This window comes from Populus trichocarpa, chromosome 11, assembly GCF_000002775.5.
Source record: "Populus trichocarpa isolate Nisqually-1 chromosome 11, P.trichocarpa_v4.1, whole genome shotgun sequence".
NCBI lineage: Eukaryota > Viridiplantae > Streptophyta > Magnoliopsida > Malpighiales > Salicaceae > Populus > Populus trichocarpa.
This window is the reverse complement of record NC_037295.2, coordinates 13,611,886-13,631,300: the sequence shown is the minus strand read 5'-3', so window position 1 is coordinate 13,631,300 and position 19,415 is coordinate 13,611,886. Positions and strand designations below refer to the sequence as shown.

The 19,415-nt window shown below is 31.5% G+C and overlaps 1 protein-coding gene across 2 annotated transcripts; it reads left to right on the top strand.

Annotated features, from left to right (window-relative positions):
* Positions 1-3,143: 3,143 nt before the first annotated feature.
* LOC7472339 (uncharacterized) lies at positions 3,144-7,405 on the top strand. Of its 2 annotated transcripts, none has more exons than XM_024611570.2 (7): positions 3,144-3,552; positions 3,678-3,752; positions 3,845-4,012; positions 4,473-4,643; positions 5,155-5,364; positions 6,307-6,398; positions 6,574-7,405. In XM_024611570.2, exons 1-7 carry the CDS (start codon positions 3,462-3,464, stop codon positions 7,222-7,224), a joined length of 1,458 nt encoding a protein of 485 aa, XP_024467338.2. In that variant the 5' UTR covers positions 3,144-3,461; the 3' UTR covers positions 7,225-7,405. The 2 variants fall into 2 exon arrangements, with proteins under 2 accessions (XP_024467338.2, XP_002317450.3); XM_002317414.4 differs by having other exon boundaries at positions 3,145-3,552; positions 6,310-6,398.
* The last annotated feature ends 12,010 nt before the right edge of the window (positions 7,406-19,415 follow it).

Genomic DNA, 19,415 nt, shown 5'->3' with positions numbered 1-19,415 from the left:
AATGACGCGTGTTAAGTTACGTGGATATAACTTATGGGGAGACGGCATGTTTGACTGGCCTGGTTTATCTGGTAAAAATATAGCATATGTGCTCATAAATTTTATTTGTTTAATTAGCGTGCTCAATTGTTTTAGAAATGCAGGAAAAAACATAGAGGTGAAGTTTTTTTAAAAAAAAAAATCTTGTTTAATAAAAATAGAGAAATATTTTATTAAATAATATCTTAAAAATATTTTTAGTTAATTTCAATTAAAATTGAAGACTAAGCATCCAAAACATATTTTTAATTAATTTATTTCAATTAATTTAAATTTAAATTTAAATTGAAGAAAAATAAATAAATAAAAGTCAGATACACATGCTTGACTTTTCTACAAAAACATCTCCTAGTCCAAAAAGGTGGGTGATTATTTTGAAAAAAAAATTGAGACAACACATATAATTTGACTTCTTTTATTTGTTTATTTTTTAAAATCTTAAAATAATGTTATTTGACCTTGCATTACATCGGTCTAGGTTTTATTAACAAAAAAAAAAAAAAAACTAAATTATTTAGTGTTTTTAACTACACCATTATAGCATAGGAGAGTTAAAACATTTTAAATTGTAATATATTTTTTTTTGCCTTAATTTTTTCTACTCAGGTCATTTAACTTTTTTTCTTTCAATTTGACCCTTATATATTGCTTTAATTAGGGATTGTGCTTGATAGTTTGTGTTGATATGCTTTCCACGAAGCTATTAACATGTAAAAAAAAACATTTTGATATTGAGTTAATATTTAATTTTGTAAAAAAATCAGTTTTATTGTTTATAAAAATTTAAAATTAAAAGGATGAAAATTAAAAATGAGGTGAAAATGAAGCTTTTTTCACCCAAAACAGTCCATTCAATGCCTTTTTATCTCCATCATAATCTTTTGTTTGCATCCTTGACGTTTATATGTATTAGCCATCTAATCACATGCACTTGTTAATCTCTCTCTATGTATTTTTAATGATAACTCAATCAACATAACTATCTTTTTTTTTATAATGTTTTTTTTATTCATTTTCATTGTATTATAGGTTATTTTTCAAATTATATATATATATATATATATATATATATATATTTTAGATATTGTCATTCAAATTGAAGAAAATATTATCACATCAGAAAGTTAAACCTCGCATGGTTTCCTATAAAAGAATTTGAAAAAAAATGAATTAATCATGTGATTAAAATTGAATTAGTTTCATATTTAAATATTATCACATCAGAAAGTTAAACCTCACATGGTTTACTATAAAAGAATTTGAAAACAAATTGAATTAATATCTTCATCATCGCGTCGGCACCAACTCTAAATATTAGAGGTGATTATTTTCGGTTCGGTTTAATTTTTATATAAAAAAATAACCAAACCGAAATTTAAAAAAAAAACCGAAACCGGTTCAAACCGACTAGTTTCGGTTCGGTTTGGTTTTTAGGACAAAAACCAATTAAAACCGGTTTGGCTCGGTTTTTTCTGATTTAGCTCGGTTTTTTGCCGGTTTGGCTCGGTTTTTTTTCGGTTTGAGTTCGGTTCAGTTTTTTAGTTTTAGGCTTATAAAACCGAAACCGAACCGAACCGGCTGGTTTTTTCAAAATTTTCATCGGTTTTTTTTCACGGTTCGGTTTTTTCGGTTATTTTTTTCGGTTTTCTCGGTTTTTCAGTTTTTTTGCTCATCCCTACTAAATATATAACAAGAGTTGTTTGTAGATGATTTAAAAGTAAACCATTGAAGGTGTAGTTCAACTGGTCATGTCCTAGATTTGCTATCTAAAGGTCACCAGTTCGAGTATCACAAACCTCAAGGTCACTGAAGGCTTACATGGTCGTTAACTTCAGGGCCCGTGAGATTAGTCGAGGTAAACGCAAGCTGGCCCGGACACCTACATTAATATATATAAAAAAGTAATTTATCATTGTATTATAGGTTATTTTTCAAATTATATATTATATATTTTTTTTTTGTAGATATTGTCATTCAAATTGAAGAAAATATTATCACATCAGAAAGTTAAACCTCGCATGGTTTGCTATAAAAGAATTTGAAAAAAATGAATTAATCATGTGAATAATATTGAATTAGTTTCATATTTATTAATTTTTTTAAAAGAAATAAATAGGGTGGGATTTGAGTTCATTATACATAAGGATATTTTCCTTATTTCTGATAGGTAACAAAAGGATAGATGAAGATTGATTTTATATTTATGGATAAATTATTATACTTGTAATAACAGGATAGAGGTTTGGCAAAAATATAAAAACAAGTTCAATTGATTATTATTATTATTATTATTATGATTATTATTATTATCCATTCATTCATTTTTTTTTCAAAATAAGTTCCTATTTTTTTAAAAAAAAATTATTAACGTGGGTGTCCGGGTCAGCTTGCGCGCAGCTCGACTAATCCTACAGCCCTGAAGTTAATGACCATGTAAGCCTCCAATAGCTATCATATTAGCAATCACAAGGCTTGAACCTAAAACCATAAAGGAGCAAACCCTTGGTCTCAAGCTCTTACCTTTAGGCCACCTACTAGATGGTTCTATTCTTTTAATTTTAACATTATAGGTCATGTGGTATAATAGTCCGTTACATTTATATATTTATTTGTGTAAGTTTCAAAATTTTAATGTAACAATGGATTGCGTAAAAAAATCTATATAATAAATCATTAAATGATTATTAATCATGTTAAGGATCTAATTGTAAAAAAAAAATCATTATAAAGACTAAATTGCAATTTTTATAAACTTACAATGACAAAATTTCAAGTAAGGATCAATTTGGTCAATAACAATAAAATATAGAGACTAAAATAAATCTCTTGAAAACTACAAGGACTAAAATGAGACTTTATACTATATTAATACGATGAATCATCTTATTATATTATATTAATTGTTTTTATTACATTAATGGCATATTTTCTCGGAGAAGATGAACCAAAAAAAAAAAAAAAACACAAAGGTAAATAGGATAACCAATGAAGAGTATCTATGGCAACCATCTACAATCAGACTACATTAATGGTGGAGCCCAACGTAGAACATCTCAACCATCTCTTTACTTTGCCCTCCTCCTCCTTTCACTTTCTATTTATCTTTTTATGGCCTCTAAAAGAAAATAAAAAAAACAAAGCACATGCGAAGAGAAATGGCAGAAAAAAGAAAAGAAAAGAAAAGCAAGTAAAGGTCCTTTACTCCTCACTGCTCGGTGAGCTAGCTAAGTAACAGCTACAACGCAGAGTGTTGCCAAAAACAGTGTCAGTTCCGTTTTTCTTGATAATCTAACCAGTAAACTTTAGTACCAGTGAGAGTACTACTAACAGCAGTACTAACCTCTCTCTCTCTCTCTCTCTCTCTCTCTCTCTCTCTCTATATGAGTGTATCTTGAGGTGGCTTTGTTTGGAGAGAGAGAGCTATGAGAAGATCCCATTTCTCCTATACTTTAGTACTAGCAGTTCTTTCTTTAGCTTGTACATTTCAGTTCCAAGCTCATGCTGCTCCTCCAGGTTTTTTTTTATCTTGTTCTTTTGGCTACTTTTGATCTGTTTTATTTAATGGGGTTTGCTTATTTTCTTTGATTCTTCACTCATTTGGTGGTTTTTAAATTTATTTCCGGTATTTGGGTGCTTAGCGCCATTGGTTAAGCACTTGTCTTCTCTTCTCAAATGGACCACCACCGTGGCATCCTTGAAAACACCCCAATCAGGTTCACTTGAATTACTTGTTTTTCTTTTTTGTGTTTTTGTTATTTCATGATCAAGCTTTATGATAATTTTGCGGCTTGTTGTTTTGCTACAGATGAGAATGTTCTTCAATTTGAGGATGGATACTTAGTTGAGACTGTTGTAAAAGGAAATGCAATGGGAGTGGTTCCTTACAAAATCCGCTTATCTGAAGATGGTGAACTATATGCTGTCGATGAAGTTAATAGCAACGTTGTTAAGATCAGTCCACCTTTGTCCCAATGTATGTATGTTTGATGCGTTCCTTTCTTTTGTTTTAGTTTATTGATTTTAAGCTGTGTTTGAATGCTGTGAAAATCTGTCAAGACAACCAACATATTGCTGAAGTTATGGTTCTTTATAGTTTAATATTCCGGGGCCAGAAAATAGCAGATAATTCATTCAATTAAGCATAATTCTACTTTGCTGCAAACAGACATAGAACTAGATGTATCAATGGGCCTGCTATTGTTGGCTTTCTCAAAAAGTAAAATGAGATTAAAGAATTCTTATTTGTGCATTTGCTCCTTTAAGAGCAACTTAGTCTACATTCTAACTCTGCGAGATCAATATGATGCCCGCTTTCCACTGAGTGAGAAAACAGTAATTCTATATGCAATAAATAAATGAAGACTTGGATTTGAGCTATAAAGTTCGATGGATTTTTCTGTTTTGATTTCTAATTTTACTTCTTATTTTTGCAGATAGTAGAGCAAGATTGGTGGCCGGCTCATTTCAGGGTTATACAGGACATATTGACGGAAAACCGAACGAAGTTCGTTTTAATCATCCCAGAGGTCTAACCATGGATGATAAAGGAAACATATACGTTGCTGATTCTTTGAATCATGCCATCAGAAAGATTGGAGATGCAGGTATCAAGAGTTTGCACTAGATGCGAAGTTGTAAATATTAGTGTTCTTCCTTTTTTTGGTGCATGTAAAAATGATGCAATTCAACTACATATATGTTGTGTTTGGCATTGCCTGTGTGAACAAATTTTGAGAAGTAGCTTCTCCCAAACCATAGTTTTGGATGTCTTTGGTTTTCCTACCGATCATACTGCATTTATAAGTTATAACCGAACATTTTTGGGTTTCTATCTGTTCCCTACTTACCTTTATTGGTCACAGCTAAGAGTTCTTTACTTTAAGTCATTGTTTTGGGCTGAAAAGGCCTTTATCGTAGCTCAACTCAATGCCATAATTACTCATAAGGGGTATACTTCCATACAGAGTTGCAGACATGTGATCAGTTGTGACAATCTGTGACTAGTTATATTGGTATAGCTGAGTGCACTAAAATTTAAAAAATCTTGATTGTCAAAATTTGAATATTTGAGTGTATATGGTGGAATAAAGATATCAACTTTTGAAATTTTTGCAGGTGTCACAACCATTGCTGGGGGGAAATCAAACGTTGCAGGTTTTAGAGATGGACCCAGCGAAGATGCCAAGTTCTCAAATGATTTTGATGTGGTGTATGTTCACTCTACCTGTTCCTTGTTAGTTGTTGATAGAGGAAATGCTGCGCTTCGACAAATCTCTCTCAACCAAGAGGATTGTGATTATCAGTCCAGTTCATTTACCATGACAGGTTTGATTCCATATCATTTGTTACTACCTTTTCTTTTTTGAAGATGGAGCAGTGATCAAGTCATGTTTTTGGTTTATAGTATTTTAGCTTGCTCGAACTTTATCTGGAACAGTCCATTTGAATCAAGCCTGGAACTATTAATAGAACACAATTTAAGTTTTGAATTTCAACTTTAGAAGACTAGTCTCTGCTTTCAATATGGTAATTGATTGCAAGGTAGGTGTATAGTTTATTGTAGTGAAGAGTTATACACATCCAACCAATAGAGTGCACAAGGGGGACAGCAATAGAAAGCAATAGACTAGCTAACAAAACAAGGTGTTGGAATGTTTTCTTTGATTGTCTATGCCATTGCTGCACTCTGAATTTTTCTTTGCATGATAGAATCTTTAACTTTATTGTCAAGATATGCTCAATTTTCACATAATTTGCAACTCCCTAGTGCAACACCACCCGGAAACAGGAAGCTAGTAAAGGATAATGAGCTATGGAACTAAAATACCTACTCTGGTGTAGGATTTGGTTGCTTCATGCTGTTTAACCTTTTCAGTTATACAGTCAAAGATCCCATTGTCATTAACTCCTGTAGAAAGATTGTGCAATGCATGGTTATTTTTTAATTAATGTCACTTGATCTTTTTTGGATACAAGTTATCTCCCAGGCATGTGCTCATGATCCTAGAAATGTGAAGAATGATGTGGTTCAGAAACCAAGAAAATGATTGCATTTTGGTTTCAACGTTAAATTTCGAAGTCTCATGCTCATTGCCCAAGGCCCCAAGCATCTCTCCCTCTCCCAACCCAACTTATTTTTATTTTTTTACAGCAGGCATTTTGTTTTGTTGTAATATGACTTTGTTGTAATACCATTTTACATCACTTGGATTTTGAATCCATTTGGGACTATCCCTTACTGACTGAAGTACTTCATGAATCTTTTGGAAGATGTGCTTATGGTCGTTGGTGCTGTCCTGATTGGATATGCTACGTGCATGCTTCAGCTGGGGTTTGGGTCTTCTTCCTCCTCAAGAATGGTATCAGTCTTACTTTTGTTGGATTTCTCATGATTTGTCTGATTTCCTCGAAATGGTTAAACTGGAAAATTTAAATGTGTACTTATTTCATCCTCACGTGTTTTCAGATGCTTCATAGTGTTCTTCCTTTTCAATTCTTCTTGTCCTGTTAGCTAAATCAAATGTTATAATGCAGCAACAATCTTCAGAGAGTGAATATAAAGAGAAATCAAGTAAGGAGAAACCCATTCCTATCGTGGACAACATGAAAGAGGAGCCCAAGTGGCCATCTTTTGGACAGCTTTTCATTGATCTGTCTAAGCTTGCTCTTGAAGCATTGGTTGGTATACTCCTCTCTTTTGTTCCTTCTTGGTACAAACCGGGTGGAGCCAGAAAAGGCCTCACCCCATTGAAAGATTCTCTAATTATGCCTGACGATGAAGTTGAGCCTCCATCAGTTCAAAGGCAGAGTACTCCTGCTCCTGTATCTGAAAATCGCCAGGTCCAAACTCCAACTACAAGTGATAAGTACTCGGAAATGAAGCTACCGAAGATCAAGTCTGCTAGTTTTAAGGATCCTTCTCCATTGAGCAAGCACCGGTCTTCAAAACAACAAGAATATGCAGAATTCTATGGATCAGGTGAGGTTCCTTCTCATGGCAGGTCAAAGAGCCACAAAGAAAAATCAAGACATCGCCAACGAGATAAGAGTGGAGAGGTAGTTTTTGGAGCTGTGGGGGCTGAGCCAAAACCTGCTGAGATGAATCCTGTGGATTACAATAGTCCAAAATTCAACCATTACAATAACAGAAGCAAGTATGGATCTGACAGTTTGTACCGATTTTGATAGTCTAGTGCTCTCAGTAGCCAACCCTTGTACTCCCTGCCTCAGCTCTGCTTGTTTTTTCGCTCCAACATTTTTGTACCCTTGTGCCTGTCATTGAGCTAAAAATCAAATTCAAATGAAAACTTGTAAGCAGGTATTTTTACGTTAGACATGCATAAAATAGCTCAGGATATTTCTCAAACTGGCTGCTGCAACATAATCGATCTGCTGCTGATAGGGAGCATTCGATAGTGAGCTGCTGGTAGTGCAGAAGGGAAGTGATCATGCATTCCTCCTTCTGGAAGCATATATCTGATAGGTAAGAAACCGTGCAAGGGTTGAGCATCTTTGGAGTCCATAACTATAGTTGGATTGCATAACTTCTGCTTGGAATCCACCCTTTTGTTATTTGTGTTTTCATTAACTGAAAGACAGATTAAAAAAACTTTGAAATAAAAAAAAAATATTATTTTTTTCGCTCGTAATTGCATGTATTTAAAGTCAGTTTGTTATTGTTATTGTGGTGGTGATTGTTTTTCAAAGTATTTTTTTTTGTTTAAAAATGTCTTGAAATGATTTTTTAAAAATTTTAAAATTTTATTTTTAATATCAATATATTAAAATATCTGAAAATACAAAAAATAATTTAAAAAAACTAAAAAAAAACACTTTTAAAACATAAAAACAACTATGTTTTTAAAACCCAATTATTTTTGTCTTAAAAGCATTTTTTTTAAATTTAATTTATTTTTTTTTTTTTTTAAATTTTTTTTTTATATTTTAAAATTATTTTAATATGCTCACATTAAAAATAAATTTTTAAAAATTAAAAAAATGTATTATTTCAATATATTTTTAAAAGTTATTTTAAAAAACAAATAATTTCAATAAAAATACTTTAAAAGATGAACTCATCTTACTGAACTGAGAGTAGAATCATTATATAATAGCAAATATTGGGATTGATGTTTGGACGGTTGCATAAAACAACAAGATAGATGGAAAGAGGCGGTGCTGATGTGAATCGAACCTTTGTCCCAGAGAGATTTCAGTGGTATGCATGTGATGAAGGCCAGGCAAGAACTCTTTTGCAGGGTTGGTCGTCTCTAGCTAGACGCGGCACAGTGGGCAGATACTTTTCACGTGTACCATGATAGATAACTGTGATGCGCTGGTAGGTTTTCCCGTTGAAAACACACGGCAAGTCAAACTCTTCCAAGGTGAACTACCCACCACCATTTTTTTCTTTTTAATTATTTTATTTCATTTTTTTTTGCAACAGTAAGAAATATTCTTTATTAATTGAAACTAAATTAAAATTAAAATAAATTAAAGGGTGTTGTGATTTGTTTTTATTTTAATTTAATTTTTATGGATACTTTTTCTATTGGATTTGTCATAGTGATTTGTTTTTACTGAATTCCAAGCTTGAAAAAATATTCAATCACTTTTATTTGCTAACATTAAGGACTGATTTGCATGGTCAATGTAAGTTTTTTTGGTCCTTCAACTTTTTTTAAATTTGATTTTTTTATGTTGAATTTATTTGGGGTTTGACATGGTAGTTTATTTTAATTATCTTGATATAGGGATTTTGCAATTTCTAGAGAAATTTCTAGTGCTTAGTTTTGCAAAATAAAATAAAATTTGGCTTATTTAAAACTATTAAGTGTTGAGGAACTAAAATTGAAACTAAAACAAGTATACAGATTGAATACACAAGCAAGACAAGTAGTTGGGCATGCCAACATGGGGGAAGCCTTCATTGTCTTTATGGCCAAACGCTACCTTTCATGGTAGCTTTGGAAATGTCTCGAAGTGATCTTCCTGGAAGTTAGGCACATGTACACGGCGATGCGACGATTGGGTTCTAGTGGACTTTTTTTTCTTCTCCTCCCACTTTTCTCTCTTCTCTTCGAGTTTTGTGCTGGCCTACCAAAATTTAAAGGTGTCCTGATATTTGTTTATTTTTTTTTATCAAATTTGATCATCATTCTTTTTATTACTATTTATTTTTTAAATCTTTTTTATTGATTTTTTTTCAATTTCTTTCCTTATCATTTGGTTTCATTTAATTTTTATAATAAATTTGGTTCTCATTTTTTTATTGCTATTTTTTTATGATTTTCTTAATTGAATTTTGTTTTCAACTTCATTCATCAACATTTGATTTTAGTTTATTTTTATTTCAAATTTGATTCTCATCATTTTGATTGTTATTTGTTTTGTTTTGAATCATTTTTGGATTGATTTTTTTACTTATTTTCATCTCTCGGGATTTGATTAATTGGGAATTTTGCTACATGATTTTGTAGGATTTGCCTTCTATAGGGTTAGTCTCGGGCTCGGGCTCATGACTAGGATCACGAGTTTCGAAGATTAGCTCAGGTTGACTTTGGTTATTTGTAGGTCATTTTTTTTTAATTTTATCCTTCAATATTTGATTGGTTGATAATTGGTCTTCGTGCTTTATTTTTTAACTTTCCTTTCTATGGGGTTATCCCAATTATATATTTCAAGTCACGAGTTTAATGGGTTAACCCGGATTGACTCGGGTCATTTTTTGTTGCTTTTTTTTAATTATTTTTTTTGTTTCGCTTTTTACTATTGAGTTGTTTGATAATTGAGTTTCATATTTTTTTTCAACGAGGTTACCAGGGTATCATGATTAGGCCACGAATTTGGTACGCTAACTCAGGTGGGCTCATGTCGGGTTTTTTTTTTACATGTTTTAAATTAGATTTTTTTTCTTTAATTTTGTCTTTAATTTGCTAGAAATTGAGCTTCGAGTTTTTTTTTTTTCATTAATCATGGAGACCTTTAAAAAGTATTTAAAGGATATCTTTCCATGGTATTAGTAAACATTCAATTTATGAGTTGGTCATTGTTATTTTTTTTGTTAGTTCATTTATTATTGCTGCATTTTTTTTATTTGTATTATTAAATTTATTAGTTGAGCTTATTAAATTCTATCAAGCCAATCACCCGAGTCTTAATGTTTTTTTTTAGGAATGCTTGGGTGACTCAAGTCTCAGATTTTTTACCCCAACCTAGCATAGCAAGAAACACTTATCTAGTTAATATCTACATATGATCTCATGTACGTATACATCAAGCTAGTTTGAATGCTAGACTTATGAACTTAGACGAGAAGGGGGGGGGGGCTTGAGATTATCATTTGATATTTGCTGTTCCCATGCTTTCACCGTATCCTTTTACTTCTTTCCAATGAAACATGCATAAATTTGGCAATGCTATTTCAACTTAAAAACCAAAGAAAGTGAATAAAAATCCCGGGGAAAATAATGCTAATGCTAATTTCACCAACTAATGATTCTCATAAATTTATTATGTGCAGGGTATCGCTGTGTTTTAGATAGCCTAATTCTAATACAAAATGTTCTTGAGGTTTAGCAGGTTTTTAGTCATGGGCAAATGACAAAACTGAGCTATGCTACCAAAAAGCACAGTCGCACAATCAGAGAGAAAAGAAATCATAAAGCATGAAATACATGATCTGATATAAGAAAATTCAGTCTCCAAATCCTTGTTAATATTGTATTACTGGATTCAGAGACCTGAGCAGCAGATTATTTAACTAGCTTTCACGATTTTAATATTTAAGATCCTGTAACATTGCCATATTAGTCTTTTTATGCAACTGCTCTTTGAAAAACAAAGAAGAAGATTTTAAAGAACTGGGAGTAGTTTTTTTTTGCTAGAAAAGGCAGATAATTAGTGAAATGTTGGTTAGATGCAACTTCTTGCCCAGAAATGCTCTATACAAACATTTGAATTGCAATTTGGTAGTCAGTTTTAAGATTAAAAAGAAAAAAATAGTAAAAAGTAGAAATCATGATCATGAGAAAACGATTTGCACTCCCCGTGCATGCATTCTTCCATTTTCCAATTGATGAAGTTCATCAATGAGAGTAAAATAATGATTACACACACAAGTTACGATAACTCCCTTTTTGAAGTTGCAGCATCCAATAAAGATGTAGGTTATGGCTAAAGGGATTGGCTAGCAAAGTGTATAATGTGTGCAGCTGCGACATGAAGGATTGGCTAGGTCCTTAATTTGCTCCCTCGACCTTCTTCATTGGGGTTTCCAAGATGGTCAATCCGTGAAGTTGTCTCTCTTCAGCCTTTAACTTTCATGGTCCGGTCAGTGTGGTCTGCTTAGAGCATCTTTTTTTATATTGGGGTAATGGTTGTATTTTTAAAAATTTATTTTTGATATTAGTATATTAAAACAATTTAAAAATACAAAAAATATAATTTGAAGAAAAAAAACATATATATATATTGTAAAAGCTCTTTTGCAAAAGCTCTTTTCAATTATAAAAACAAACAAGACATTAAGTGTGTTTGTAAACGTGATAGAAGTTGGGATTGAGCTCAGGTACAACTAACTAACTATGTACAAATCTCATCCACAAAAACTAGTTTTTTATTTTTTTTTGCTTCATGAACAAACCTTAATTTTTACCACATTTCCAAGCATACTATATCTAAATATGTTTTAGATTTTATTGCTCTCGTAGCTATTTATATAATCTACTCTACCTATTTAAAAAAAATCAATAAAAATATTTAATTATTTATAAATTTATTATTATTTTTTATTTAATAATTAAAGAGCACTTACAATATTAATATCACAACTTTACCATCAAATTAATATTATAATTTTACTAATTCTGTTTAAGAAAAAAACCAAAACTGTATTTCATCAAATACAAACTTTGTATGCAATCACACATAATTATCCTCGAGATTCGAAAAGTGAATCTAAGAAAATTCAAGTAACAAGCAAAAGAGTTTGACAATTCAGATAATTGCATCAAAGGGGACAAATAGTTTAGATAAGGAATTCAACCAACTGATTCCATGGAACCTACTTCATATAGAGATATTCTACCTTTTTACCAAGTTCATAACTTTTCATTACAAGTCAACTTATGCCGTGTAGAAAAAATAAGAAGAAAATAAAAGCTTGCCAAAAAGTAAATTCTCTCAGAGTATCAAATACCATATCATAGGGCTATCACACTAAATTTGCAATTTGTGGAACTCTCTCCCTCAATCACATGCAATAATTTGTGGCTAAAAAATATTTACAACTACTACTTCAATTTATGGGCACTTCAATGCAATCATGATAGTAGTAGACTACTCATCGACATTTCCAGCTTCAATGCTAAAAAAAAAAATTAGCATTGCAATACAAGGTTAAGGTTTTTTTCGCGCGTTTGGCATTACGGTTGCAGTATCGACAAGAAGCAAACACTGAATTAAAGTATTTAGTTAATATAAATCATACTTTTTTTATATAGGCCCCACTCAAAAATTAAGATCGAATGAGAAGTAATTTTTATTTGTTTCTCCTTCTCTTATGCGTGGAGAATGAACTCTTCATTGTTCACTTAAGTAAATAGTAAAGAGTGACTCCACTATTCACTTGAACAGTGGAGAATGTCTCCACTGTTCACGCGAACAGTGGAGAATGTTCATACTATTCTGGCCAGACCAGGTCCAGTCCAAAGCTAAAAATGCATTGAATCGGATCTGACCCAGTAAAATAAAATAAAAATTATTTTATTTTTTATTTTTAATTGTGTTTTATTAAAAAACTAATGTTTCACATTATTCAATTACACTACATAAATTAGAAGAGAATCGTCTGATGACGTAACATTTGTAAAATTTGATCGCAATCCCAATTTTATTCCTGATGATATTTTACCTGATGTTGTTGCGCACTTATGAAACCAATGAAATTGTAGTCCTTGTTGGATGTATTTCATACGTGATGGAATTGTAGATATTTAATGGAAAAATAAAAAAAAATATTTTTATATTAAGTATTATTCATTTCATGATGTAATAGCAGTAGTTAAATTTACAATATTTAAATTAAAAACCATCGATATTAATATATTTTTTTAAAAAAATTATTTTCTAACCTCAATTTGAAAAGTATTCTTAACCAAACACATTAAATTATTTTTTGTTCAACCTCAATTTCAACCACAGTTTTAACCAAACATATATAAATATCAAACTAACCTCAACCAAAAGTATTTTTTTATAAAATAACTTTTTTCAAACCACAACAACTACCACAATACCAAACACACTAGTATGATATACATTAACTATCTCAAAATACAAATTAATTGTTTTTTTTTTAAGGATAGTTATTTGTTGTAGAGTTCATTTTTTTCATATAAGTTTAAATCCTTCTTCATTAGGATAAAAATACATCCTATGTATCTATTGGTATATTCATGAAAAGTTCATTTTTCAGTATTTCATAGGATTCAAAAAATTAATAATATCATGGACAATATAATTTCTAATAATCTCTCTTATGATTCAAATCATTTATTAGTCAAATTAATCTTTAAGAGCAATTAACTATTTCAAAGTATTAAGAAAATGAACAAGTATATAACAAAATAATAAGTATATAGTCTTATACGGTTTGATCGGATGATCAGTAGAGTATATATTTTTTATTGGACATTAAAGTTGAGCCAATGAAACTAAATATTAGGAAATACAAGTCATCCTAAATCTATGTTTAAGATAGGTAAGCTGTCTTAAGTATCTTTAAATAGATGACAAATAAACTTAATATTAGTGTGTGACTTTAAACTAATTTTTTTCTAAATAATAATCAAGCCCAATTTTGTTTGTATGAAAAAAATGATGCTTTTAACTTATCAATTATTATGTTATAGACAGGGTGATATAATAGTGGCATGAATAAGAAAAAATAAAGAAAAGTAACCAAAGAAGAAGAATGGCGAGAAAAGTTGTTAATAGAAGTTAGTTAGCATATATTACCGTTAATAGAAGTTAATTGAACAATTGGAAGGATCATTTAGTTAGTTGGAATGATTGTATAAATTAAAGCATATGATGTAAATGGAAATCTAGTCTTATGAAATATCTTTTCTATAATTTTTATAGAGTTCTTTCTCTTCTCATTTCTTCTAACTCCTAGTCTCCTATTCTTACTACACCAACTCTTTCTTAAGAATAAGTTCTTAAAAAATTAGTATCAGAGACTTGAATCCAACATAGTTATAGAAGGAAAAATCACCTAAAAATAATGAAAAACAATAAAGTTAGAGTTTTGAAAGAGTATGATGGCCAATTGGATGAAAGAATACAAGCTCTTCGTCAAGAATTGCAAGATTCCATAGTTGACAACAAGAGGTTATGAAAAGAAGATAAGAGGATGAAAGAAATCAAGCCAACATTAGAAAAATGATTCGCCTAAAATAGAATCACGTTCAAGATGAAACTATGGATATTAATAAAGGCCATAAGGGTGTATACAAATTGGCTTAACCAAAAGTAGAGTTATCTACATTTTATGGAGATAATCCACGGGGATGGATTAAGAAATGTCGAAAGTTTTTCAAGTTGTATTTCACTCCAGTTCATCAATGGGTGGAAATAACTTCACTTTACTTAAAGGATAAGACATAAGTGTGGTTTGAAGGATTCTAAATAGGAGATCATGACCATACTAATTGGAAGATATTTGTTTAATCTATTTGTATAAGATTTAGCAATAGAAAGGATGTGGTGAAGGAGTTTAACAAGTTGGTGCATGATAAAGGGGTATAAAAATATTTTAAAAGGTTTGAGGAGCTCAAGTCCTTAATACGCACCTTGAACCCTTCACTGCCAAAATCATACTATATCTCTAACTGTATCAGTGGCTTCAAAGATGACATTGAATCAACATCGAAGATATTAAAGCTTACATCACTGATACAAGCATTTGATCAAGTAATGTGACATAAAAAAATCTACCTAAGCTATGACAAGAAGGAACATAATGATACTTAGAATGTCTCATTCTTTCAATAATGAGAGACCATCAAGTAAACTTTCTTTCAACACTCTTTACAATGTAAGAACTAATATGACAATAGAAGGTAAATGAAAGTATGCCACTATAAATGAACAAAAAGAAAGTTAGGTCTGTGTTATAAATGTAGGGAGAAATTTGTTCAAAGTCACCAATGTAACAAGAAGAACTTGAATATAATGAATGGTGCAAATGAAGAAGGCGATGAGTTTTTAGAAGTAAAAGAAGGAAATGGTAATGAAATTATAGCTAATGAACATTAAGAGGATGAGTATGACTTATCTCTAAATACATTTGTTGATAGTTGTGCTCATAATACAATGAGAATTTAAAAAAATTATCAAAATTAAAACCTTATAATTCTTGTTGACAATAATAGTACCCACAACTTTATAGATAAATATGTGGTTAATGAGATTATAAATACCATTGAGAAAACTATTGTGTTGGTAGTAACTATAACCAATGAAAGCATAATGAGGTGTAGTGTATTTTGTCCAAGATTTTAATAGTTGATGCAAAAGCATGAATTTCAAGCAGATTTGAGAGTCTTAAAGTTAAGGATGTGTGACATGATGATTGAGCTTAAAAGAATCATTGAAGAGGCTAGCTTGTAGTTAATCATAGTATCCAAAGTTTAGAAAAGTTTGAAGAGGGCGATATATGATTTTATAGCACAATTTTTCTCAATTGAAACTAAAATGGAATCTAGGTAGAAAGAAGTTAATCCTGTAATTAAGGCTTTGCTGACAGAATTTGAATCAATATTTGAAGAACTAAATTTTAGTAACCTCAAGTAAAGATCATAAAATTCTTTTGATTCCAAGTGCCAAGCCAGTGAATATAAGGCTTTATAGTTCTTTTATATATAAGGAGAAAATTAAAAGATTAGTGAAGAAGATTCTTCTTAATGGGATAATCTAACCCAGTAGTTGCCCGTTTTATTCTCTAGTATTGTTAGTTAATAAGAATTACAACAACTTGAGGTTTTGTATAGACTATATACAAATGAATAGGTTGAATATAAAGAACAAGTTTTTAATTCCATTGATAAATGACTTGATGGATAAGCTGCATGGATCATGGTATTTATTGAAATTAGACTCGAGATCAAGTTATCATTAAGTAAGGATGTATACTATTGACATTAAAAAGATTGTCTTCAGAACACACCATGGGTATTATGAGTTCAAAGTGATGTCATTTGAACTAATAAATGCACATACAACATTTCAAGCATTAATTAACAATATGTTAGAGCCTTTTTTGAGAAAATTTGTATTGGTTTTTTTTAATGATATTCTAATATACAACCCTACATCTGAATTGAATGTTAGTCACCTCATGATAGTACTGGAATTATTAAAGGATCACCACTTGTTTGCCAGATAATCTAAATGTATATTCTATGAATTACAAGTGGATTATTTATGGCATATTCTGCTAGTTAAAGATGAAGCAATGAGAAATTGGCCAATTCCCAAAACAATCAAAGAGCTTAGGGGATTTATGGGGTTGGCAAGCTATCATAAGAACTTCATAAGAGGATTTGGAATTATAAATAGGCCCTTGACTGAATTGCTAAAAAAAAAAAAAATTCAGCTGGAATAAGAATTCATAAATGGATTTTGAAAGATTGTGTGATGCACTAGTATTGGCATTGCTTGATTTTAAAAGGAATTTTACACTAGAAACTGATGTTTGGTCTATAAGAATAGAAGCAATACTTAGTCAGGAAAGGAAACCATTGGTTATCTTTAGTAAAATTTTGTGTTTTAAGCATTTGAGACTGTTTATATATAAGAAGGAATATATTATAATTTTAATGGTAGTGGACAAGTCATATGGAGTATGAACAATTTGTTATCAAAATTGATCATGAGAGTTTGAAATACTTGCTAGATCAGAAAAAATCATTATTCCATGTAGGGGAAAGGTTTGACAAAACCATTGGAGATGAGGTATCAAGTTCTTTATTGAAAGAGAAAAGAAGAATACAGTTGTTAATGCTTTATCAAGGAGGATGGTGACCGATAAAGGATTGAGAATTGCTGATGAAGAAGTTATAGAAGGCTAGGGTAATTGTAATGCCATTTTAATAATAGTATCAACATGGTATAAGAAGATCATAGATTCCTACAAATATAATTCTCAACTACACGAGATCATTACTATGAAATTAATTGGTGCTTACAAATGACTTGAGTATATTTTATAAACAAAATTCTCAAAGTATAAATGAAGAATTGTGATTAGAAGATAAGGTGACTTGAGGGAAAAAGTAGTTAACAGCTCATGATTCTTGTATAGGAGGCCATGCTGGAATTCAAAGTTCTTACAAGAGGCTTAAAGCTATGTTTTATTGGCCTTTGATGAAAAAAATGGTGAAACAGCTAGTGAAGGAGTGTGATATTTATAACCAAGCAAAAATAAAAAGGGTGGTTTATCCTAAACTCTTACAACCATTGCCAAACCTAGTGGAGTTTGAAGAGACATTACAATAGATTTTGTGGTAGATTTTGTGGAAGGACTTCTAAATTCTAAAGGTAAGGATACTAATGTTGATTTTGGATATATTTATCAAATTAAGTCAATTCATTGGCTTATCACATCCTTTCACTACAAAGATGGTAGCTAAGATGTTCTTAAACCATTTTTTTAAGTTACATGGATTACCAGTGACCCTTATGACTAAAAAAGACATGATGTTTACCAATTTATTCTAGAAGGAATTATTCAAGTTGTTAGGAGTCAAATTGGTTATGAGTTCAACTTATCATCCACAATCTAATGGGCAATCAGAAATGATGAATCAAAACCCTGAGGGGTATAACTCAATTGGTCATGTCTTAGGTTTGCTCCTTAGAGGTCACCAGTTCGAATACCACAAACCTCAAGGCCACTAGAGGCTTATTTGGTCATTAACCTCAGGGTCTCGGGGGATTAGTCGAGATGCGTATAAGCTGACCCGAACACCCACGGTTATAAAAAAAGAAGAAGATTGAATGAATCAATTCCTGAAAATATACTTAAGGTGTATGTCTATGAATATCCTACATAAATGTACTGATGGTTGGCTTTTGCATATTGATGTTATAATTCCAGTTACCATTATAGTATAAAAACGATTCTTTTGTTATGCATGTCTATCCACCTCTAACAATTGAAATAACATTGCTAGATACTTTTACTATAGCTGAAATTGGGAAATATTATAGAAAAAAGAAGAGATTTGTAGAAATAATTGGATTTGATAAGAAATATAATAAAGAAAGTGGCTGATAAATGGAGAGTATAAAGCATAGTTTTGAAATCCGGCCCGGCTTGGGACCTGGCCGACCCGGGGCCGGAACCGGGCCGGGTTGATGAAAAAACGGGGGAAGAAAAAACCCGGTGTGACCCGGCTGACCCGGCGGGTCGACCCGGTGACCCGGATGACCCGGCAAGACCCGGTCAAGACCCGGTGACAAACTCGTTGACTTTTGTTTTTTTTTACTAAAACGACGTCGTTTTGATTTTTTTTTTAAGAATTGACCCGGCCGGCCCGGTCAAACCCGGTGACCCGGCCAAAACCCGGAACCCGAGCCTTGGACCAGGCCGGCCACCGGGCCGGGTCTTAAAACTTTGGTATAAAGAGAATTTGTGGTGGGAGATTAGGCGTTCTTAAAGCAGTAGTCTTATAGACAAATAAAGAAATAAAATTATGGCTCCAAGGAGGAATATGAAGCCTGGAACTACGTTGTTGTTGTTCCTATCCAATCATTCAAAAGATTGTAACAATAGCATATAAACTGTTGCTGCCAGCTTTTTCTCTTCTTTTTTTTCTCTTTTTTTTTTTTAATTTTTTACAGAGTTCCTTCTTTTTTAATTTTTTCTAACTCTCAATCTCCCTTTCTCACTTCACCGACTCCTTGTTAAGAATAAGTTCTTAACATATTATACCTGGACGAATTGAAACACAATAAATTAATGTAAAGACAACTCGATTAGATGTTAGGAGACAATCAGTGGAACTGATCTTTTTGTTTTTTACCATATAGTCTGTAAGATATAAGGACAGGTTGACATTAAAGTGTGGCTTCGACACCGCACATATATTAGAAAAATTTTGGTTTAGAGTGTTGTCCGAGATAGGACATGGAGGACTGACTCTACCATGGGAATTGTGAAATTTGCAATTTTCAACAAATAATAAAAAGCTGATTTTTATCTCTGATTTTTTTTATATCACAACATCAATCTATCGTGATGAAATATAAAATTGGAGAGGATAAATAATGGAGGGCAAACCATCTTCCCCCACGAGTAATTGATTGGC